The sequence below is a fragment of the Eulemur rufifrons genome, chromosome 7 (assembly GCF_041146395.1).
Source record: "Eulemur rufifrons isolate Redbay chromosome 7, OSU_ERuf_1, whole genome shotgun sequence".
Taxonomy (NCBI): Eukaryota; Metazoa; Chordata; class Mammalia; order Primates; family Lemuridae; genus Eulemur; species Eulemur rufifrons.
This window is the reverse complement of record NC_090989.1, coordinates 131,756,691-131,782,874: the sequence shown is the minus strand read 5'-3', so window position 1 is coordinate 131,782,874 and position 26,184 is coordinate 131,756,691. Positions and strand designations below refer to the sequence as shown.

At 37.1% G+C, this 26,184-nt stretch overlaps 1 protein-coding gene across 1 annotated transcript in view; it reads right to left on the bottom strand.

Moving 5' to 3' along the window:
• The window catches only part of LOC138386719 (ubiquitin-conjugating enzyme E2 E2), a 344,112-nt gene extending 318,246 nt beyond the window's left edge, over positions 1 to 25,866 (bottom strand). The window contains exons 1-3 of the mRNA XM_069473295.1: positions 25,787 to 25,866; positions 20,476 to 20,659; positions 11,413 to 11,463 (exon numbers count right to left, since the gene is read on the bottom strand). Of these exons, the coding sequence (XP_069329396.1) occupies positions 11,413 to 11,463; positions 20,476 to 20,651 (227 nt within the window). The 5' untranslated portion in view covers positions 20,652 to 20,659; positions 25,787 to 25,866. The remainder of the gene's footprint in view (positions 1 to 11,412; positions 11,464 to 20,475; positions 20,660 to 25,786) is intronic.
• Between the last annotated feature and the right edge of the window lie 318 nt (positions 25,867 to 26,184).

Genomic DNA, 26,184 nt, shown 5'->3' with positions numbered 1-26,184 from the left:
ACTTGGGCTCCCTTTGCCTGGTAACTTGATCCTGACGCCAAAATGTTCATGCTTAAAGCAATGAATAGTTGTGTCACTCTTCTGAAACTCTGCCCTCCCCACAGGCAGATTTCCCTTCAGCACTTGCAGCTGAATCTGTCACCTTCCAGTTCACCATCTGCATGCAGGTCTCAGATCATCTTGCTCTGATAAATTAGGCCACAGAATTTTGCCCTTGCTTACAGACATGATGGTCATCTTTTCCTAGGATTGGACAAAAGTTTTAAAATAAATGTCTCAATTAGTAGATTATAAATGAAACAGGCAGTATGTGTAAAGAGCAGCGGTGGTTTCTTAAGTGTATTCTGTCATCTGAAATCCTCAAAAAAACTTTGAATTCTCTTTTAATCCTAAAATGTCTTGGCTCATGGAAGATTTATATCAGAAAACAGCACAACCCAAATAAACCATACTTTCTAAGGATATAAGTAATATTTTTTCCATGACCAAAAGGAGGGGGGAAACCATGAGGATTCTAAACAGTTTATTACATACTTTGATAAACTTGAAAGTGTATATACTGACAAACAAATATTCAAAATATTCACATTAGATGATGAAATTGATTTATGTTAACATTTGATTAATAATATTCTTATTTCACGAATATGTCAGGTAAATGGAGTTTATGAAACATGTAATAATCTGGGACTTATCAAAGTGATGGATACTAATTTACATCTCTAACCTCACACGAGACTCTTATTTCCTCATGTTCATCATATATCCTCCTCCTCTTAGAAATTTAAAAGTTTTAAGTAAAGAAGGAAATAAAAAGCCTTACTTCCCAACTCAAATATGGAACAAGTAAAGAGGAAGCTTTAAATAGGCCAAAAGAGCATATAAATTACCTAACATGGGCTCCAAGAGGGCAAAGAAGACAGGAAAAATAAGTCATAATCTATGGGTGAAGAGGACAAAAGCTGATAAAAATATGCTTCATTTTCTCTAGGGTCCAGCAGCTAGGAAGTAGCATTGCAGTATTGCCTTCCATCTAACACCTGAAAATCCCTCTGAAATAAGCAACCGGATTCATTTTTAGTTCCTCTAGAGGTGGGGCACTCATTATCTACTGAAGTCTCCCATTATTTCCCTGGACAGCTCTGATTGAAGATGAAGCCTTTTTAATCAAACAGAAAATGGTTTCCCTCTAACTTCAACATAGCAGTGCTAGCTCTACTCCCCAAAATCACAAAGAGTAAGTTCAACACAGAATTTTATAGCTCTGAAAAAAGGAGAACACAAGTACCATGCCCCCTTTACTTCTCCAAGAAAAATAACTCAATTCCTTTCAAATGTACCTCATGATCATGGATAAGAATCCCAATTTTCCATATTTACATCAGTTGTATGTAAATTTTCTAAGTGTATAAAATACATCCACATTCTATCAAAGAAATAAGCAACACACTGAACTATCAGGACTGAACACTAGTCCTGGCTTTGTCATTAAACAGTACAGCATACCATTTCTCTCCGGGTTGGAGAGAATGCCAAAGCATAAGCATTCAAGTTGCAATAGCCTTTAAGTATATACATATAAAAACAATGGTCTGCAGCCTGAGCAAGAGTGAGACCCCGTCTCTACTAAAAAAAATAGAAAGAAATTATATGGACAACTAAAATATATATATACAAAAAAATTAGCCGGGCATGGTGGCGCATGCCTGTAGTCCCAGCTACTCGGGAGGCTGAGGCAGGAGGATCGCTTGAGCCCAGGAGTTTGAGGTTGCTGTGAGCTAGGCTGATGCCACGGCACTCACTCTAACCTGGGCAACAGAGTGAGACTCTGTCTAAAAAAAAAAAAACAATGGTCTGCATTATCACTTTTATTCTGTTAAGAAATTAAAAATGTCTAACCAATTAATACTTTATAATATTAATAAAGGTATTTTACCTAATTAAGTGCCTACCACAATATTTAAGAGTCCCTGACTCTCATGATGGTGAATGGTGGGCGAGGAGCAGGGGGTGGGGAGGGAAGAGAGACAAGTTATGTACATATGTATGTATGCACTTTATCTAGTATAAACACATAACTACAAACACCATCAAAAAAAAGGTCGAAATGACCTTGACCTGATATAAGCACAATTTTAAGTTTAAGAAGTTATTTTTCTAGATCTATGCTGTCCAATACAGTAGCTACTAATCACATATGGCTATTTAAATTCAAATTAGAAATCAATTACTCAGTTGCACTAGCCACCTTTCAAGTACTCAATGACCACATATGGCTAATGGATACTGTATTGGACAATTCAGATAAAGGACACTTCCATCAAAAGAGAAAGTTCTACTGGGACCATGCTGTTCTAGATTGATCCACCCACACCTATTCTGCAAATGGAAAAAGAAGAGAAAGGCCTCAGAACACTTGAGCCTTGAAGTCAGAAACAAAGCTGAAATACTAGTTCTGCCATTTACTTGCTGCATGACCTTGGGCAAATTACTTAACCTCTCTAAGCCTGTCTTTCCTTCTATAAAACACTGTTTAAAACTAGTCCTCAAAGCTAGTCACCAAGATTAAGTAAAATAACATTGGTAAAGCACTTCACACACTGCCTCAAACACTGGAAGCATTCAATAGCTGTTAGCTCCCTACTATAATTAATTGTATTTACTCATTCATAGGTACATTGAATATCAAATGAATATTACAGTTTGAAATACAGGGATTAAAGAAAGAGCTACAACCCAAGTGGGTGAAAATAGGCAAAACAGTTGTAATAAGAAGCCTCAGGGCCAAGCTTGGTGGCTCATGCCTGTAATCCTAGCACTCTGGGAGGCCAGAGGTGAGAGGATTGCTTGAGGCCAGGAGTTCCAGACCAGCCTGAGCAAGAGCAAGACCCCAACTCTACTGAAAACAGAAATATGAGCCGGGCATGGTGGCACTCACCTGTAGTCCCCAGCTATCTACTTGGGAGACTGAGGCAAGAGGATCCCCTGACCCCAGGAGTTTGAGGTTGCAGTGAGCTATGACGACACCACTGCAACAGATGGGGGAGGGTGGAGGAGGCAGAGGCCTGCAAGGGGCGGGGGCAGGCATACTTGACAACAAACAATTACATATAAAGTTCCCCATCTAAAATTAACAAGCAAATAGCTCTTTAAGGCTCTGTGTCAGTTGTATCCCAGGTGAAAAAGCCTCAAAGGTAAAGGCAAAGAGAATACCATACATATACTCTTGGCAGTAATGAATGAATTCATCTTAAAAATCATAAAAGAAGGTACGAGGCAGGCATGGTGGCATGCCTTATAGTCCCAGTTACTCAGGAAGCTGAGGCAAGAGGATCACTTGAGCCCAGGAATTCAAGATCAGCCTGGGCAACATAGCAAGACTTGGTCTCTTAAAAAAAAAATAAGGAAAAAAGGGTATAGAAATGAGAACATAAATAAGCTTAAAACTTGAAATTCTGAACTGCCAACAGAATATAAGGCCAGATCATGCTTTCTCATTCTCTGTCACACTGTACACATGCCCCTACTCTGCAGCTACACAACCTAAAGGTGCTATTCCAAACAATTCTTAACTGTTCTAGTCACTTGGTACGTTTCCAATGTTACTTAAAAAGCCTTTTGTCTTCATAAAGTCTATGCAAAACCACTCAACACTGCAGCAACTGAGTCAAGGCCTCATAGGAGTAAATAAAAAATATTCCTCAATAACCTGTATTAAAGAAAGGAGAGGTGGATATGAATAATTCAGTATCCTATATAACATAGGCCCTCAATGTATATTTAAGTTGTGTCATGTTAATGACTCCTCTTAAGAAACATGGCAGGATTCTGCTAACCAATATACATTCACATAAACGTTCAGTTTTTCATATTGTATATTTACTATAATAATAATATGCCTTGTTCCAGAAAGATTGTGAACTAGCTTACAAAGATTTATGTAGAATGAAAGTATTAATACAATATGAAGATATGGATAGAAACTCAACCAGAAGGTTGAGTTTTCTATACCAAATGCAGTTCATTACTAAAATTGAGGGACAAATAAGGTTATGAGCTTCCAGGCAGCCAAACCGAAGAGGGAAGCACTATCAATTTTAGGATTTCCAGAGGCCATAGAGACAAATTCATTTATGCCAAAAGTATCACCACTACCCTAGTCTACAAATACCACATTCTTTAGATTCATCTTTGACATCCTTAACTAGGTCTCTCAAAACCTTACCAACAACAAGTCTGCCAGTTCAAAAACAATTCCCATTTCCACTGATTTTTTTTTTTTCTCTTTCATTTCTAGCACATCACCAGGTCCTATATTACCTGGAAACTGTAGTCATGCAACAGCTTTCTTAGTGGATTCCCTAACTTTTTATATCTTCCCCTCTCCTTCACCTCCTTCTCCACTCCATATTATACATTATCAAATTATTTTGTATGACACAAATTTTTATCAAAACTTCAATTCCATTCTCTTTTACTCAATATTTAAAGCTCAAACTATAGCAACTGGTAATTTCAATACCTTTCTTAGCCCCCAACAAATCTTACTTCCCACATGAGAAAGAAGCCAACCTGTTGACCTGACCGTCCCAACTCTATCAAATTCTCCCCCTCCCCATTTCTGCTTGCACTCATTCTCTTACCTAAAGCCATCCCTTCTTCCTTCTACCTTTCAAAATCCTACCCATTCTTCAAAGTCTAGTTCACCTCCTTCCTTAAAGAAGTTTCTCCTAATTGATTTCTCAACTTTTATGAGCTTTTATGAATCAAGCTGAGTAACAGTGAAAAACCAATGTGGCATTAGAAGTGTAGACATCTGTAAACACTGAGATAACAACTGTCAAATGTAAAGAAATCTTTTACCTGGACAAGTGCCAGTAATAATAACACTAACACATATATCCATACAAACAGACACACGAAGGGGTATGGAGTAATCATTACACTCAAAAAATTATTTTTCAATATATTCCAGCTAATATTGCCTCACAGAATTCAAAAATATAAATCAAACATAGCATAAATTATATTTTGGATTACCTTGCGTGTTGATTTTTTCTTTTATCCCTTAATTGAACCACAAATAGCTACACACAAACATAATTTTTAATGCATTTCCTCTATCTAGTTACACGTGGAAAAATAAAGGGCCGGGCGCGGTGGCTCACGCCTGTAATCCTAGCACTCTGGGAGGCCGAGGTGGGCGCATCGTTTGAGCTCAGGAGTTCGAGACCAGCCTGAGCAAGAGCGAGACCCCATCTCTACTAAAAATAGAAAGAAATTATATGGACAGCTAAAAATATATATAGAAAAAATTAGCCGGGCATGGTGGTGCATGCCTGTAGTGCCAGCTACTCGGGAGGCTGAGACAGGAGGATCGCTTGAGCTCAGGAGTTTGAGGTTGCTGTGAGCTAGGCTGACGCCACGGCACTCACTCTAGCCTGGGCAACAGAGTGAGACTCTGTCTCAAAAAAAAAAAAAAAAAAAAAAAAAGAATGAAAGATCAAAAAATCTGGGTTTAAACTCAAATCAACCATTCTTAGCTGTGCAACTCTGAGAAATTAGCAGTCTCACAGAGTAGCTGAAAAGACTAAATGATATTACATATGGAAATCCTTTAAAAGCTACTAAATACTGTACAAATATTACAATAACCAGAAAAGGAAAATAATTATTGACAATAATTAGATTTTTGCACTGGTAATTTTTTCTAGAGATCACACCTATCTAGACACTATTTCTAATTTCTGTCTCAATGCTTTCCTGTTCTACGACAGTTTGAAAAAATTTAACTCCCACATTTTCCCTACATATATATTTTCAGTTACTATGATCTGGAAAATACACTTTCCTCTATTAAATGGCTCTCATGATCAGTAACACACAACAATGGTTAGGTTTATGTCCAATCACAGCCTCTTCTATGCTGGGAATGTTGTAACTAATGAGTAGAGACAATGAAAAGTAAACCAGTTGGAGGACTTAAACTTTCTGATTCAAAATTTACTACAATGAGGCAGTGGCTCACACCTGGTATTCTGGGAAGCCAAGACAGGAAGATTGCATGAGGTCAGGAATTCGAGACCAGCCTGAGGAAGAGCAAGCCCTGTCTCTACCAAAAATAGAAAAATCAGCTGAGCATGGTGGAGCACACCTATAGTCCCAGCTATTCAGAAGGCTGAGGCAGGAGGAAAGCTTAATCCCAGGAGTCTGAGATTGCAGTGAGCTATGATGACACCACTGCACTCTAGCTGGGGTGAGAGTGAGATTCTGTCTCAAAAAAACAAAAACAACAAAAAAAAAAAACCTTACTACAATGAAAAGTAAACCAGTTGGAGGACTTAACACTTTCTGATTTAAAATTTACTACAAAACTATAATATTCAATACTGTGTGTTACACTGGCATAAGGACAGCCATACAAACTGACAGAACTGAGAGTTCAGATTTATAAACCACTGATTTTCAACAACAGTGTCAAGATAATTCAATCTGAGAAATAGTCTTTTCAACAAATGGTGCTGGGACAGTGGGTATACACAAGCCAAAAAAAAAAAAAAAAAAAAAAATGGGCCGGGCGTGGTGGCTCACGCCTGTAATCCTAGCACTCTGGGAGGCCGAGGCGGGTGGATCGCTCGAGGTCAGGAGTTCGAGACCAGCCTGAGCAAGAGCGAGACCCTGTCTCTACTAAAAAAAATAGAAAGAAATTATATGGACAACTAAAATATATATATACAAAAAATTAGCCGGGCATGGTGGCGCATGCCTGTAGTCCCAGCTACTCGGGAGGCTGAGGCAGTAGGATCGCTTAAGCCCAGGAGTTTGAGGTTGCTGTGAGCTAGACTGACGCCATGGCACTCACTCTAGCCCGGGCAACAAAGTGAGACTCTGTCTCAAAAAAAAAAAAAAAAAAAAAAATGAAGTTCGGCCTTTACCTCATACCACATACAAAAATTAACTCAAAAAGGATCAGAGGCCAAAATGTAAATGCTAAAACTATAAAATTCTTAGAAGAAAAATACAGATGTCATCTTTGTGGCCTTGGATTAGGCAATGGTTTCTTAGATATGACACCAAAAGAACAAGCAACAAAAGAAAAAAACAAATAAATTAAACTTCATCAAAAAAAAAAAATTCTTGTACTTCAAAGGTCACTATCAAGAAACAAAAAAATCCAAAGAATGGGAGAAAATATTTGGAAATCGTGTATCTGAAGTACAGGATTTATATCCAAAATATATAAAGAATTCTTATAACTCAACAACAAAAAGACAAGTCAATTAACAATGGGCAAGGATATAAATAGACATTTCTCCAAAGAAGATACACAAATGGACTATAAGCACATGAAAAGATGTTCACCTTCATTATCCATCAGGATAATGCAAATCAAAACCACCACGAAATACTACTACTACCTACTAGGATGGCTATCATAAAAAAGATGGACAATAACAAGTTTTGCAAAGGCTGCAGAGGATTGGAACCCTCATACACTGCTAGTAGGAAACACAGACTTATGATCCAGCAATTCTACTCCTAGGTATATATACCCAAGAGAAATGAAAACAAATGTCTACCCAAAAACCTGTACACAAATGTTCATAACAACATTATTCATAACAGCCAAAGAGTGGAAACAACTTAAATGTCCATCAATTAATGAGTAAATAAAATGTAGTATATCCATAAAAAGGGAATATTATTAAACAAAAAGAAATGAAGTACTAATACATGCAGCAACATGGAGAACCATGAAAACGTTACACTTTATAAAATCAGCCAGACACAAAAAAAACACATACTGTATCTCATTTATACAAAATGTCCAGATAAGGCAAGTATATAGAAACAGAAAGTAGATTAATTGTTGCCTAGAGCTGGGGGTGGAGGAGTTGGGGGAAATTTGGGAAGGAGTGACTGCTAAATGGCAATAAAAATGTAAAATTGTGATGATTACACAACTCTATGAATATACTAAAAACCTAAAAGTATATGGTGAATTTTACACTTTATATCTCAATAAAGCTGTTACCAAAAAAAAAAGCAGAGCCAGTGTTCAATGAGCAGATTCTTGAAACACACAGAAATAAAAGTGTAAACTGCTAGTTTAACTGAACCATCCTCTTTATTTCCTCCTTTTACTTGCTCAATTACTAGATCAAAAATCAAAATTCAAACAAATAATTTAACTTTAGTCTCTAACTTTCAAAAAACAGGGATTCTCTGTCATTCCTATGCTCATAAACCTAGTACAAACTTCAGTGGTATCAGATCATAACAGAAGTTGAACTTAGCTTCTCTGCGATACAGAGGAACAAGTTATCCTTCGGATAACAAAATTTTAATTTTAATTTGGAGATGTTCCAGTCCACTTTCCGCCAGTTCTCTACTAGCACACACTGGCATTCACAGATTTAAGATCTGTGCTTTAAGCTAGGTGTGGTGATACACACCTATAATCCCAGGTGCTCAGGAGGCTAAGGCAGGAGGACCACTTGAGACCAGGAGTTCGAGGCTGCGGTGAGCTATGATTGCACCACTATACTCCAGCCTCAGTGACAGAGCCAGAACTCATCTCTTTAAAAATAAAAAAGTTTTAAAAATCTGCTTTTGACAATTTGTGAAGAATTGTGAAAGTCACAACATGAAGTCACTCATGAGGGGCAGCAATTCTGCCGGTTAGAGCTCTGTAAAGATATAGCACGACTAGTTCGTTCAATATGATTCCAAGAGAAGCTTAACTAGACATCACATAAGAGATGCACCAAAATTCAGAGGTCTCATCTCCAACCTGGCATACACACAGTATTAGGTTGTGTTACTGTTAAGGTTCCAGGAAATAGGATAAACCACACTCTAAATGGAATGTGACACACACCACCCCTACCCAGACAAACGATATATAAAATCCTCCTCTACTCTGACTGCCTAAACTGACTTACTGATTAACTAAGAGACTCTGACTCCTTCTATTAAGCAAATAACTCTAATTTGCTATATTTTTATAAATTAATTCATTATAGTCATCAAGCAGTGTAGGACTTTTAAAAAATCAACCACAAAAGCACTGTTAGCTTTGACCAAAAATAAGCCAAACTAAAACTACACCCTGACTCTTCTTTCTTAAGATAGTAAACACATTTTCATTGAAATATAGATGGGCAGATTTACTACAAACCACAATCAAATATTTGACACCAAACAATCCAAAGACCACAGTATTCCACTTAACAAGCATACCAAACATCTATATAAAGTAACAGAAGCACACAGGGAACATATAACTAATCACCACTTAGTTGTGATTACCACAACCACAGCGTAGAGGATCCTTTGTTTACCAAAGGGAGCACCACATAAAGGTAGATGATCTTTCTCTCTGCCTGACCCCGTGCAAGCAACTATTTAGGAATGAATAAAAGCAGCCAAAGCCACTGCACTATAGACCTAAACTTATTAGCTATCCAACACTAAGACCACAAGTGTATTTCCTTGCAAATTCCCATAAGTCAGAAAATTAACTAAAGTAGGTATCTTTCTTGAAATTGTCTGAAGGGTGTATTATGTGTGAGACTTCTATATTTAAAAAGGAAAAACTATTATATATATTTTATTTATGAACAGCTTACATATGAACCAGTAATGGTATCACTAACTAACGTTCAATGAAAAAGTAAACTTCCAAATTTCAGATGACACTATAAACTTTTTTCTCTTTTACTTTAAATAGAACTGTGGTTCAAATATTTTGGTTTATTTAAATAATAACCATTATATAATTCCTTTCCTCAGTCTCTTAAGTTTTCATGCATGCTTACTATAATGGTCTAATCAAAGTTAAATTATCTATAAGTCAAAGCTAAATTTGACTATCCAATGTATTAGAGAATAATAGCAAAGTTGCAAACGGTCTATGTGGCATCTTATATGTGGATTTCATTTACCAAAAATAAGCCTTAAACAAGCTCATTAAAACAAAGTAGTTTATTTTGCCAGTCATCTGTCATCCAAATTTAAGCAAAGAAGTATATAAATTAAGGACACATCCTTATCAATTCAGTTGTTCATAAAAAAAGTTTACAAAAATAATATATGTGATACAACAGTTTATTTTTTAAAAAAAGATTCAGACCATTAAAATAAATGCTACCTAAGAAACGAGGGATGTTAGGTTGAATTCAAACTGGAGTTTTTCCACAAATCAATCCACTTATATGAATCAGCCACCCAAAGCTAAACAATGATCTGCCACCTGAAACAGCTTTGATGTAACACAGTCTTAAAGGTAACAAAAATCGTATATTAAACAGTTTTACCTAACAAAGAAATATTTGTTATATGAAACATTCTTTGAACATTATTGTTGCAAGTTTATATATTATACATAACTCTCATGTAAAGAACCGTATTAGATTCACCACAAACATAAGCCTTATTAGAATGTTTCCTACACAAAACAGTTGTCAACTAGCCAACTATCAATATAGCCACCTGCAAAATTTTCATTTTTATTAATTCTTATAGATATTTTTGTTTTCACATAAAAATAATATCAATAAAATCAGAAGTCAAACCAAACAATAAATTGTACCTGCATTCAATATTGAAAACATTTTCATTTAATCTGCCCTCTAACCTTCAATGCATAAGACTATCAATTTAAACTAAAAAATACTCCAGGTTGGCATGGCTCCAACACTGACCTCATGTCAAAACAGAAATAAATGTCTTAAAATAGAAGAACAGCCATCTTCCAATTATTATTGCACCAGACTCAAGATAGCAGCACAAGGTAGGAGGTTACTTTTCTCCTCCTTCTCTGTTTATCTGCATAATATTAATCATTTCCAGGCAAGCACTTTTATTTCCTATAAGTAAACACTGACCAGAAAATTGGGGCATGTGGTCATAAAGAAAGGTGTTTTATATGTAACATCACTGCCCCAAATCACCCATTCTTAGTCACAACCAATGACCATCAGAAATAATGTAAACCATGAAGAAACACTGTTTAATGTTCCTGCATTTTTAAAAATCAATTTCCAACAACAACTGAATTATCAGATAGCAAATATTTTAGCCACACTATTATTCTATCATTAAAGAAATAATTTAAGACTCTAATACTTCTTTCACTAGAAGATAATGAAATTATAGGGTAAAAATTATCTTATTTTTATTGCATTGCACGACTTTTGGCAACTCCACTCTACCACTACAAACACACTTGCTAAGTATTCCATTTCTGCACAGAGACAACAACCATCACTGTCTTCCACAGTCATGTAAGTCCAAACCACAATGATGTTTATACTAATTAATCAAACTACAACAGGTATACATCAGACCAAGAGTTCAAACATACCTTCTGCAAAAGATACAAGTATATAAAAATCCAGAAGTACTTACCTACAGTTGGGAGGAGGGTCTAATGTAATTTCTGCAAGTTCCTTCTGAATTCTTTAAAATAAGAACAAAGAAAGTGATGTTTAAAATATTTGCACTCTGAACATTAATCTATGTCATTAAAATGTTATACTTTAACAATAATATTTCCCTTTGATATGGTTTTAATTCGAAATACTAATACTGTATAAAGTGTCATATCCAACAATAAAATAATTTTTTTTTAAAGACAGAGTCGTACTGTCACCCAAGCTAGAGTGCTGTGGAATCAGCCTAGCTCACAGCAACCTCACACTCCTGGGCTCAAGCAATCCTCCTGCCTCAGCCTCCCAAATAGCTGGGACTACAGGTGTGTGCCACCACGCCTGGCTAATTTTTTCTATTTTTAGTAGACACAGGGTCTTACTCTCACTCAGGCTGGTCTCGAACTCATGACCTCAAGTCATCCTCCTGCCTCAGCCTTCCAGAGTGCTAGGATTACAGGCGTGAGCCACCACACCCAGCCAAAGTAGTTAATTTCTGCCAGTTTCGAGGATGCACCAACAAAGGGTGATAAGATTGGCCACTACCAGTGCATGCAGCCTAGAGAAGCAACACTATGACTTCATTAAACCATTGGTAGCACTAACCAAAATTCCTAGTTTAAACTGGAATTTTTCTGCCACACAAGAATAGATCCTTCTAACTTCTGATTTGTATTAAAACAAGCCCACATAGGATGGAACTTATCGTAGTAAGCTGAATCCAAGCACCCTGACTGAGCCAATCAAATGGTGAAGAAAAGAATATAAGGATCTCATTCCAACATCCGAAACTGACACCAAAACACATATGGTATTCCTTCCTGGAGCCTCTCATTTGGAGAAGGTTGGGGCTTTCCAGATTGACACTATTCCTTCTGCTAGAGCTATCCTAATATTACATGAAAATTATTTTAATGTCATTGCATGAGCTTCATGCAAAGAAAAAAAAATGTTTAAATGTACTTCTGTCCTCATTGTTACTTTCTACTTTGATTTTTAACTGCATCTAATTTCCTATGTACATATATAAAGGCTGACAGTGCCACACTGTTTTCTAAGACTATACTTAGCAATCTCTTAACTCTCATTCACGCCTTATTAAACTTAGGCTTTGTTAAATAAAATACAAAAAAAATTCTCAAAACCATTCCTTCTTCACCTTTCTAAATATGAGATTATTAACAGCTGGATGCCTGTTATCTGGTAATTACTGTGATAGTATATAGTTGACTAAAGTACTTTAAAAAAACAAGAATTTGAATAAAAATATTTACACACAAACAATTTCATTCTACATCTTTTTCAAGACAACAAACAGAACTACTAGAATAAATGGGACTCCTCCAATAGGATTGGTATCAACTCCTTAAAGGAAATGCATACTACTAATATAATTTTCACTTCTCTAAACCATGGGATTCAAGATTGACGAGGCATCATGCATAGAAGCAAGACTAATAAATTCAAAGCCAAAAAACTTGTACTGCTCACACCTGCTCTCTCTATGCCTCAGTTTTCTGTCTGATAAAGAGGTTAACTAAAACAAACCCCATGATCTCTTTTATCTCTGACACACTAGAATTTCCTCCTAATATGGTTCCTACAATGTGTCCACATGCATACAAAGTACATATGGCCCATCAGTAAATGATAAATGTCTCAAAGATCTGATATAAATGAACACCTTTTATGGATTTCACACAAAAGCATTTTAATATAAAACAGACACTTCAAAACTAAATGGTAAAGTCCAGGTTAAAGATGACAAACTAAGCACACACATTCACCTCCCACCCATACAGGACCCCACTGGGTGGAGAGGGGGAGTACAGAAAATGCAAAAAGGAATAAACAGCAAAGAGAAGGGGTGTGGTCATCGATGGATGAGAGATTTGAACGTTTTTCTGCAAGACAAAGCAAATGAGTGTAAATCAAACAGGTTGAGAAGGGGCTGCAGAGTGTTAAAGGATATAATAAAAAATATACTATTCAATCAAGGGGAGGGAAAAAAGAAATCAGAAATCCCAGGAAAAAAAAAGGTGGGTAAGAAAATCATAGATCAAATATGAAGGAAACCTAAATGTAAAATAATTGTAATTAAGTATCAGATGGTAAGAGAAAAAAAGGTTTGATCTTTTTTGCCTAAATGCTATAACTCATTGGGTAGCCCACAGATCATGACATTGGACTTGTAGGAAATCTAATCCTAATATGCTGTTTGGTCTGGCATTGAATATCTATAATAAATGTATGTACAATTCATTGGTCTTTTACTTATAGACAAAGCACAGAAGATGGGTTGAAGCTGCACCCATATACAACGTAAATGCTACTAACCTTAAAGATGTAAAATTAAGTATAGCTAATATAAACCAGCTGAAAGTGGATGGAGAATGAAGGTATTATTACTCACATTTTACAAAGTAGAGAATCAAAAAATCTGTTGAAATCTGAAGGAAGAAGTAACAGAAGCTTAAATACATTTTCTTAGAGTATAAAAACAACCAATAATCTTTTTTTAAATGCAACTATCATTAACTGGGAAGAAGTAAAAGGAAAAAAGAAGAATAGGTAAACTAAATCCTCATATTCCAGAGCAGGGAGTCAAAGGATAGTATTTTAGTTAACAATTCAACAAATAAGAAATAAGTTCACTATTTAGAGTTATGCAGAAAACCAACAGAATGACTAAAACCAAAGACAGCTAAAAGAGTTCGACTCCAGGGAAGGGAATTAGGACCACTGATGGGGATAGTGGGGGACAAAAAATTGCCACTCTCCATTAAAAAAAAAGATCTACATACTGTTGAACTGGTTAACAGACACATGAACAACTTTTATAAATTGTTTTCAAACTGAGAGAACCAAAATAATAGGCATTCAAAAGAGCATGCTTAAACTGTAAAAGAAAAACTATTTATTTATTTATTTATTTTCAGTATATTATGGGGGTACAAAAGTTTAGGTTATGTATATTGCCCTTCCCCCCACCTCTTCCCTGTCATCAGAGCTTCAAGCATGTCCATCCCCTAGACAGTGTGCATCACACTCATTATGTATGTATACACCTGTCCCCTCCCCCCAACATCTGCCCCACACCCGATTAATGTTATTCCTAAATGTGCTCTTAGGTGATGATCAGCGAAACCAATTTGATGGTGAGTACATGTGGTGCTTGTTTTTCCATTCTTGGGATACTTCACTTAGTAGAATGGGTTCCAGCTCTATCCGGGAAAATACAAGAGGTGCTATATCACCACTGTTTCTTATAGCTGAGTAGTACTCCATGGTATACATGTACCACATGAAAAACTATTTTTAACATAAAAAACTTTGGAATTTTCAAACAACTCATCTTGCTTTATACTTATACTGATCCTTTTGATTTAAAAAAAATCGATAAATCATATTTTTGGTCATAGAATTCTATAACAGAATTTGAACTCCTCCAGATACCTATAATTCTAAATCTGTATTATTCAATACAAAAAGCAATTTATTGATAAATTTGACAACTCTGAGCAGGGAGTCAATATATTATATTTTGAGCCACAGTTACCTAAGAATGGTTCTATTTTTCTCAACAGAAAAGATTATACTAAGAATTGCTATTTAAACAGCTGCAAGATGTCCTGCTGTTTTCAATGACAGCAATACAATTCTATCTCAAAAGTTGTGATCATGGCATGTATTAAGTTTCTCAGTCTTGACATGTGGGATAAGGAAAGTAGCTATTTGATGGGCTGTCCCTTAGGGTGAGGAAAAATGAAAAGCACCAATAATTCACACTTACAGTATACCTTTCACATGATGATCCCAAGCCATTAAAAGTGAATTAGATAAATCTCACAGAATTCTCTAAGTATCTGTTTTATCAGTCCCCATTTAAAAGATAAGAAAACAAAGGCAAGTTGTTTTACACTGCTAAGGCAAAAGACTGAGGCAATTATCTTGCCAAGTCAAACAAACAAACAGAGGTCTCTCTTATCAGACCTTTTAAGAAAAAAAAATATTTTAGACATAAATAACTAGACAGTTGCCTAATTTTCCATCAGGCAGTGCCACTTCTTAGGTTATTATGGTACAGAATCAGCACTTGTACATAGTTACTGAGACAAATCAGGAGCAACATACAAACTAAATTTCAATTTGTACGACTCTACCTAATACCTTAACTGGTCCAGGAATGATTAAGAGTACAGTAAGAGTACTACGCGGGATTGTCATTTGCTTAAAAAAAGGCAGGGAGATCTTAACAAGTAGGATTCATTCAGACTTAAGTGAAGAATATCGTGCTAAAACTATACAGAATGGAGAAGATACGAAGCACTCATTTTAACATCAACATATTGGATTAAGGGTTCAGAAAAATAAAGCAGTATATAGGTACCCATGTGTTTAAAACACACACACACAGACACACAAACACACATCTTGGGTTACAGAAAATTCACGCCAGGTGCAGTGGGTCACACCTATAATCCCAGCACTTTGGGAGGCTGAGGCAGGCAAACCACTTGAGCCCAGGAGTTCGAGACCAGCCTGGGCAACCTAGTGAGACTCTGGCTCCTACAAAAAAAATTTAAAAATTAGCTGGGTATTGTGGTGAACACCTGCAGTCCCAGATACTTAGGAGGCTAAGGTGGGAAGATAGCTTGAGCAGAGGAGTTCGAGGTTACGATGGACTATGATCTCACCACTGCACTCCAGCCTGTGTCAGAGAGGAAGAAAGGGAGGAACGGAGGGACAGAAGGACGGAGGGACAGAGGGACGAAGGGAAGAACTCAAAAACTCATTCAGGGCCAAGTAGACCATGAATGTATGGACACGGAGATTCACCACAAAGTGATTTCTTAACAGTTATTTAAAAACAAACAAACAAACAAACAAACTTTATCCCACCTAGATAACCTTCTGTATTCCCCTAAAGACTGTATTCCTCAGTCACCTAAGAATCCCTACTCTAACCAATGGCATCAACTGGTCAAAACCTTCCAAAATGAATTTATTCTCTATTGTTTTACAATAGTCCTAGGGAAAAAAATGAATTTATTTTCAAGAAAACATCATGCAACTATTTATCAAAATTTTGTAAATGTCAAAGCAGTTTCTAGAAAACATACTGCCATTGAAAATAAGCAGCCCAGAGTTTAATTCTCAATGATCATATATACTATTCATCTGTGATTCTGAGACCACTGATTTTAAGACACAACACCAAATAATTGCGCACATCAATTGTGAGATGCACCCCGATTTCAGAAACATTAGAAAGTTTTAAAATGTACATTTAGAATCAAGAAAAAACGGTAACTACAAAAGATTATCTATAAACAATACTTCATTTTCATGTGGAAAACAAACTTAGATGAGCCCATGTGATAAAAGTTCACACTGGAATAAACTGGAATTAATCTGTCAACCTAACAAAAATTTAGAGTCTGAAAGCAAATATTATTCCTAGAATGGTATTACATTGAGTGTCCAAAAAAAAAAAAAAAATTACACCTACTCTGAACAAAGTTAATTTAGAGTAAGTGTGACCTAAAATTCACATTTACAGATGTGTCAACATGTGAAAGCAGCAGAATCAATTCAACAAGGACCTCAAAATAGATGCTCTGTTGAATTGACTAGTCACTTTAATCAAAATCACCTAAATGTATCACTGCAGACATACTCCAATTACATACTTGCAAATGTAACAAGAGTGATATAGACATATCAAGAGAATAGGCCGTGATAAGAGTATGTCAATTTTTTCTTGCTAAAGAAGAGCAAAAATTTTTTCTTGCTAAAGAGGAGCAAAAATGTGTCAAATATGTAACTATAAGCTTTCCTCTTAACTCTAAAAAAGACTAATTTATACCACTGTTTACCCACTTAAATGTTTTGTGTATCCTACATTACTATTTTGTAGTATCTCAAAAATTATATTAAGAAAGCATATTTCGACAAATTATTAATTCTACAATTTTGCACATTTTATATAACAATTGAGCACCTATGTGCAAAGCACTTTTCCTGAGTTACTTTAAGATGTATTTAATTACAATATCTGAGTATTTCTAGATTAACAATAGCATTAAGGCCTCCAAGATTAATATATACCTCATTTTCCCAAAGTTTGTACCAAAAGGACTTGAAAAATACCACTGTAGACTTTAACTGACATGAAGTCTATAACTGACAGCATCCGTTTATGAGAGCTTACCATGTGCCAAATAAATGCTTTATCACATTTTGTCCTCACAACAACCCTACGAAGAGGGTACCATTATTGTCTTCATTTTACAAAAGAGGAAACTGAGGCTTAGAGCCATTAAATTATGCATACAAGATCACAGAAACTAGGAACCTAAATTCGAAACCAGATGCTATCTCTAGAGAGTTCAAGTTCTTCACTGCTACTATCTCATAAAATGACACTATTTGGGAAAGACTTCTTATCAGAATAAAAATCAATTATCAATTTAAAAAAGTATAAATGAAAATTTTATTTTGAAACTACCACTAACTTTGAATCTTCAGAACACACTAGTACTGAGATCCTAACATACATGCAAAATCCAATCCCTACAATAAGCTCAGGGTTCGGCAACTAGTAAATAAATACTGTTATTCTACTATGTATGCTAGGCACTGTGGATATAATGGCAAAATTAAAAGATGCGGGTCATCATGATTCCCAACTTTTTTCTAAGTTCTTAGAACTCAAGCAGAGATGGAAAAAAAACAACTAATTTCACCATCAACTGAACTGGGGGAAGGGAAGGAGAGGGGAAGAATAGGCTTTTTTTTTTTTTAATTAAAAAAATAGTAGTGAAGCAGCATTTTTATATTTAAAACAGTAAATGGCCTGTAATCCTAGCACTTTGGGAGGCTGAGGCAGGAGGATCACATGAGGCCAAGCGTTCAAGACCAATCTGGGCAATAGCAAGATCCCATCTCTACAAAAAATACAAAAATTGGTTGGGCATGGTGGCACATGCCTATGGTCCTAGCAACTTGGCAGGCTAATACAGGAGGATCGCTCAAGCTCAGGAGTTTGAGGTTGCTGTGAGCTACAATGACATCACTGCATTCTAGCCCAGGAAACAAAGCAAGGCCCTGTCTCAAAAAAATTAAAATAAAATAACACAAAAAGTAAATGACTAAGTCACTTCATACACTGTCACCCATACACCAATTACCTGAAAACCTTCTTTCTAGAGGAAGATCATGAATCACAATTTCAAAATCACAGGTTCATAAAAATGAATTTGCCAATGGACAGATTCTTTCAGCCAGGAAGCACTCAAAAGATACTTCTTACTTTCGCCAATGCAATAAAACCATTTTCTATTTAGTGCCGATCAGTTCTGTTCTGAGCTCTTTATACACACCATCTCTAAACTAATCTATTTACAGAAGAGACAAATATATTCTTTCTATATTTTTACCTCATGAAATCTATCAGGTTTGAATATATAATTGTACTTTCTACATACACTATAGTAAAACGAAATAAAAGATGACCCGTGTATTTAAAAATTTCACATTCACACATTAAACGGTATATCCTCTTTGAGAAGCAGAATTTGGTCTTTGATACATGACCCAAGAAGTATGATTTTGAGGTATTCTGTAGTGGTTCTCCCAGCTAGGGGAAAGGGTAGAATCTGGCCAAGGCAGGTGGAAGTCTTTGCTAAAGAGTAGTCATAGGAGAAGAGAGTACAGGCCCAGCAGAACCCTATTCCCCACAGACCTGGCCAATGTATTCTTCCCCTTTTGTGACAAACTGAGGAGGCCCTGTGAAAACTCTCACTATCAGAAGCTAAGAACTGAGAGTTTCCTTATCTATGCAGAGCTACAATCTGTACTTGAAAATCTCTTACCCACCCACCCCAATCTCTTTTCTTTCACCTAAATGCCTTATTTTCTTTATTTCCCACCTTTCTTATTCATCCTAATCCCACCCCCTATTTCTCAGCAGCAGGTCATTTTGTGCTGTGGCCAGGCAGCAGAAGGGTCAGCTAGCTGAGTCCCCTGGACTTGTGGTGTGATACCAAAAACAAACAAGGAAACAAGGTCTACCAGACCATAATTGGTTTTTGATCTTTGGGAAAGGAGTTCTCCCTAATCCACACCATCCAATAACACATAAAGCTATCACTCAACATTCAGACATTCCACTATGCCTAAAAGTTACAGATTGCTTTTATTTACACTTCTCATTTGATAATACAAAACATATTAAAACAAAGAAAGAACAATAAAATCACAGGATCAGCAAAGACTCTACTAAATTTACCTTTCAAATTATTTTCCCAGAGATATTCCATAATGTAACAACACTAGTAGTAGAAAATAAACTATCACCAGGGACAGTGGCTCACACCTGTAATCCCAGCACTTTGGGAGGCCAAGATAGGAGGATCACTTGAAAACAAGAGTTCAAGACCAGCTTGGGCAACACAGAGAGATCCTGTCTCTACAAAAAAGTTTTAAAAATCAGCCAGGCATAGTGGTGCATGCTTGTAGTCCTAGCTATTCAGGAGGCTGAGGTGGGAGGATCACCTGAGCTCAGGAATTTGACACTGCATTAAGCTATGATTGCACCACTGCACTTGAGCCTGGGCAACAGAGCAAGACTGTCTCAAGAGGAGGGGGGAAAGAAAAGAAACTATCACTCAGTACTATTTCAGTAGATTCTTAATCTCTATTCTGTGTAACTTAACAGAAAAAAATATTCATGGTCAAGTAAACCATAAATCAAATCATACTTTTACATTCATGCCCTGTATATGCTACCCTAACAATATATAAACACACACAAACACACTATGGACACATATTTATGAACTGGCCATGCCCTTTCACTGACTTTAAATAAAAGTTCCCTATGGTTAAAACCATGTAAAAGAGGTAATCTTGAAGGAGAAAGAAAAATCCATGATCTTCACGGCCCCCATCCCAGAAAGATAATTAAATGCAACAGAAAAACACAACTTAAGATGACAAACTGATACCAAAACCAAAAAGGTTATGATAACTGAGGTACCTTTTAGCACTAGTTGACAATTTAGCAGCAGTTTTGCTGGATATTTTTCCCTCCTTTTTCTTGGGCTGAACTTGCTCTCTTTCTGGTTCTTGCTGAACACTTTCACGCTGGTCTCCATCGGAACTTCCTCCACTAGTGCTTGGACTGTCATCAACTCTTTGTGCCTCAGTGGACATTTTAGATCCTAGATTAAAGAATCAAAAATTATTTATTCAGCTATGAGGAGGACTACTGTAAAGTGCCTCCAGCATAGAGAGAAGGTGAGCCTCAAAGTAGAACAGGTAAAATTCAATATATTAATAAAATGAACACATTGGCCATTTACAAAACAAATAGCTTTGGAAACTGTTATAACTTTCTTTCATCCATTCAAAATGTATTGTCAAATAAAAACATGCAAAGTTTATACATAAAACTTTCATAGCAACATTATTCATAACAGCCAAAAAGTATTAGAAACTCAAACATCTAACTGATGAATGGATAAACAAAATGTGGTATACCTACGTAGTAGACTATTACTTAGACAAAATAAGGAAGTACATGCTACAAAACAGATGAACCTTGAATCATTATGGTAAGTGACAGAAGTTAGCCACAAAGGACCACAAACGGTATGATTCCATTTATATGAAATGTCCAAAATAGGCAAATTCAGAGAGACATAAAAGTAGATAAGTGGTTGCCAGAGGCCAAGAGTGAAAGGAGAATGAGGAGTGACTACTAATAAGTGTGAAGTTTCCTTTTGGAGTGATAAAAATGTTCTTAAATTAGATAATGATGATGTTGTACAACTCTGTAAATATCCTAAAAACCACAGAGTTGTACATTTTTAAAGGGTGAATTTTACAGTATGTGAATTACATTTCAATAATGCTGTTATAAAAAAAAAGAAGTAAAAAATGACTGAGGGACCACTCTCTACCAGGCACTATACTAAGCCCTTTAGCCCACAACTGCCAAAATCTGGACTAGTGGGCAAGCCAACTTGCTACGTACCATAACAGTGGCCAGTACAAATGGCCACAAGAACAGAGAAATGGAAGCAGGGTATGAGGGGAGGACGGCAACAGGGCACTTTCAAGTCAATATATCCTCAGGGCTGGGGTAAGGTTAAAATCCTCTAAACCAGTAAATTTTCTTAAGTAAACTTTGTGATAACAGAACACAGAGGCCTGAGTGATTCTAAATAAAAACTGAACTATATGATAGTGTCCACATTGATCCAGCTATATGCTAAGCAACCATGTTTCACAAGAGATGGAGACTGTATTGAGACACTGAAGTGTTCATTTTTTTTTCCACAATCTAGATGAAATATCCCTCAAGGCTTTCAAATTCCCTTTGCTCTGAGTTCATGCTCCCCAAGCAGCTCTGATTACCAACTCAATTTCCTCAATACCTTGATACTTAGGTAGCTGTTATAACCTAGATAGTAGACACAAAAAATTCCAGTACGTGAAAGGAATATTCCTTCTCAATCATCCTCCTACCATAATCAATTTGAGTTTGATAATTATGAATATATCCCTTATGACCCAACTAGCTTATAGTGTTCTGGCAAATCCAGAACTGAACCAACAAAACTCATGCCCAGACTCTAAAAGGCCTTGTGCTCACCATGGTACTGTCACCTAATAATCACTTTCAGCACCATATAGCTACCTTTTCAGACACTTCTTCAAAAAACAAAACCACCTACGTTTAAGAAGCACCATTAAGATCACAAAATATGCCCTTGCAAAGTCATGGGTAAATTGAACAAATTCCTTTAAAAAGGATACTTCTGATTACTTAAACAAATTAGGACTTGAAATAGAACTGTTTCTGATATGATCAAAATAAGAATAGGTAAAAGAAAGATACCTCAAATAAAGCATAATTTTGATTACTATAATTTAGTCCAAATGGATGGCTAATTGATACCGATAAAAATTCATCATCACCAAAGATTTAACTTATAGTGTGCTCTAAACCAAAGCAATTTTATAATACAAACCTTTAATGGATTGAAATTTTTATGGTAAGACAAACCAAAAAGCACTACAAAAGAATGGAAGCAGCAGAAAGCACAGAGAGGTAAATTCTCAATAGAAAATACTGAATGCCTATAGTGACACACCACACACCCCACCGCCCCCTCTCAACCCCAACAGCTCTCTTCCCCTATGACAAACAAAAACAGGTACACCCAAACAGCTCTGAAACACGCTGATGGGAACTCTACTTTTCTACCTATTCTGTAAATGGAGAGCATCATTCTCCACAGCTGTGACATCTTTTATGAGCACTAAAGTCACTTAATAGAATACTGAAATTTTATATCAGTATGTTTCACGTCTAGCTCTGAAAGTCCTAACATATTTCTTGCTATTTTTTTTCATTTTTATTACACTTTAAATTCTCATTCTTAGATTTAACATTGGCTTCTTTCATCTTACTTCTTTCAGTTAAAATATATCAGAAGGTTAAAACCTTGTAAGTATGTTCATAGTAGCTTATTACATAGAGTAGATATGCATGGGAGTGAGAAACAGGAACAATTCTCAGGGAAAGGTATTCAGATATAGCAAAATGCTGCCAGCAATATTTTAAGAAATGTGAAATGAGTGAGAATCATTTTATACATTTTAAGCCAGAAGGAATCCATTATATGACAAATATACGGGAACTTAAATGAAATAATATTCTTATACAGAGGCTGTAGCTTCGGTTTAATAAATTATGATTGAATAAACTATACCCAGAGCTTCAGTTGTATATGACATTAATTATAAAGCTACACATTCTTCTCAATATTATTTAAGTGCATTTACATACTAATAATGCTATGATTACATAATCACTTAAAAAGATTACTCAATGATGTAATATGAGCCATAATCTGAAACCCAAATGTCATAAACTACTCCAGAATATCAGAGGAAAACTAACGTAAAAATTAGTCTCACTAGAGAACTATTAAAAATATTATTAAAATGCCCAAATAGAGGCCAAATTTCTATAGAGTCACAATAAAAAAAAATTATTTTCACTTTAGACCTAAGATATCTTATTTCACCCAAATCCTAATGTGCAAATAATAAACTCATCTGAGGCCACTGATAACCACTACAGGAACTTTTAGAAATAAAGTTTCCATATCTTTTTTTCAAATAACAAGAATAAAGGGAATTTCTACAGGTTTTGTTTTTGAATGCCTGATTACAGAAAAGGTATGGGAAAAAAATGACTGTTGCAGTCAGGTGCAAATAATTTTTATGAGAAAAAGTAGTCTATAAATCATTTTAATTAGTTACAAGTATAAAATCGCTGTCTTGTCTCTCTAAAATACAAACGAATAAAAATTTTCCGAATTACAACTCTTTAAACATTATCTCCTAAATTAACATTTTTAAATTATCTTTAAAATTAATTCCTAAATAGCTAATTGGATCCGATTAGCTCATCTACAGGGAAGATAGATTGAAATGCCAGGGTTATAAACACAAAGTGCTACTTTCCAATGATAGTTTCAAAGACAGTGAGATATATACATTGATATGTTTACTTCAAACTCAAAGTAAAACTTCGTTTTTAAACACAAAACAATAAGGTAGTCCTTCCTAAAACATGCATTAAGAGTTTACATATTATTCCTTTTTCAACACACAAATTGTCTAAGCTTGTGTTAGCTATATACTCTATGTTACAATTACAGTCCTAGAAATTATCAACATACAGTAAATGAAACTCACATGTTCCATAAAAATGAAATTATTTGGCTTGAAATATTACTGATAACATAAAAGCAACTATAGGCACTCCATAAATCCAGATTACTATCCAGATAAGCCTTTTAATAACATCTAATAGTATAAAACTGCAAAAACAAGTGTTCGTTCTAGCTCTTACAACAAGAAAACGTTTTATTCTGTTATCTGTTATCTCGCGGTCTTCCCACTCACGTTTCAAACTTTTCTAAGATGTAAAATAATTCATATTAAATGTACAACATCTAGCAATATCCATCTTTAAACTTAACTGTAAAGGTATTTATGCACAAAATAATAGTGGAACGCTCGATTTTGGAGGAAAGGGCGCTGTAGGAGATATAGAATGGGGTATGACATTATATGAAAACACTCCATCTTCAGCATCAGCCCACACACGGAACTCCAAAGAGCCAAGGAGCATCCAAACTGTCTGAATAAAGGCAAATATTTAGATTCTCAAGGTCCAGTCTGAATTATCACATAGTCAGAAACATACTTTTTAAAGAATCGGGGATTAAAAACTAATTAGAGCTTAAAATCTTTCTGAACTGCGAGATAATCGGAGGGTAAACCCTAGCACCTCCTTTAGTACTTTTAAATAAAAATCTTTGAGTGGACTCTCAAGAATACACAATACAAAACGATGAACCTTGAAAACATGCAAATGGGTCTAACAGCCACCGAGCACAGGATGATGTCTTTCTAAAGCGGCCTTAATTTCCTTAAGGGAAGATGGATTGGACATTTCTGGTTGGTCCTGGGGGGAAAAAAAGCCACAAGAAGCCACGCTTTATCTTCATTAGAAATGGTAAAGGGCAAAATGATCAAAACATTACGAGAAAAGAAGAAGGAGAAGAGAAGGGAGAGGGGGAGAAGTGGGGCGGTGGGGGGCGGGGGGAGCAGGAGAGAATAGAGGGAATCCAGTTTCAAACCAGGCCAGTGGGGGCTGCAGAGGAGACACCAGAGGAAAATGGGCTTCGTTGCCAAACAAGCACCAGGAATCACAAAAGACCAGTACAACACACACCCCACACCAGAGCACACACAAATCCACCCCACAAGGTCTTCTCCGGGCGGGCCACCGGGGTGCGGCGGCGGAGCCAGACCCGGCACTCGCCAGCAGAGACACCATGTGCAGCAATTATGCAATTAGGGAAAACAGCAAAAGATCAAGCCGGGCACTTTCCACCGTGACATTTATCCCGTACTTTTGCGAAGACTTAGTTCCAGGATGCGGCTGGGAGAGGGCAGGGGCTGGGGGGGTAGAGAGAGATGGGGAACTGAGAACGGAAAGGGGTAGAAGAAGGGCAGAGAGGGAAGAAGCAGAAGGGGGGGATGGGAAGGAGGGGTAGAAAGGGCGAGAAACCGGGGCAGGAGGCTCGCGGGAGGCGGCGCAGAGAACAGGGCACGCCGGAGAACGAGGAAGGGAGAACGAGGGCGCGAGCAGTCCAAGCAGAGACCTGCGGCGTGGAGGGGAGGTTGGGAGAGTAGGGGGGACGCCCGCGAGAGGGAGGACGCCCGAGGAGGGGAGGCACCGGCGCAGCCCGAGCGAATACCTGAGGGAGGGGTGGCCCTGCAGGTCGCGGGCTCGCACCGAAGCCCGAGAGAGAGGGCTGCCGAGGCGCGAGGGAGGAGGGGCACTGGGGAGGCCCCAGGAACGGGATGTCCCCCGCGGACCGTCTAGTCACCGAAAGCCGGACCCACGCACCACGCACCCGACCACGCCTGTCCCCGCCGCGCTCGCGCCCGCCCAGACTCACCCCTCAGCGCCGCCGCTGCCGCCGCCCCCGGCCGTTCCAGCTCCGGCTCCTGAGGCTGCTGCCCGCAGCTGCCGCTCTGGCTGCCCCTGAGTCCTGGAAAGTGAAGCCACCACCTCCGGGAGCCGCCGCCGCCGCCCGGCCGTCCGCGCGCGCGCCCGCGACTGCGCGTGCCCGCGCGCCAACCCGGGAGAGAC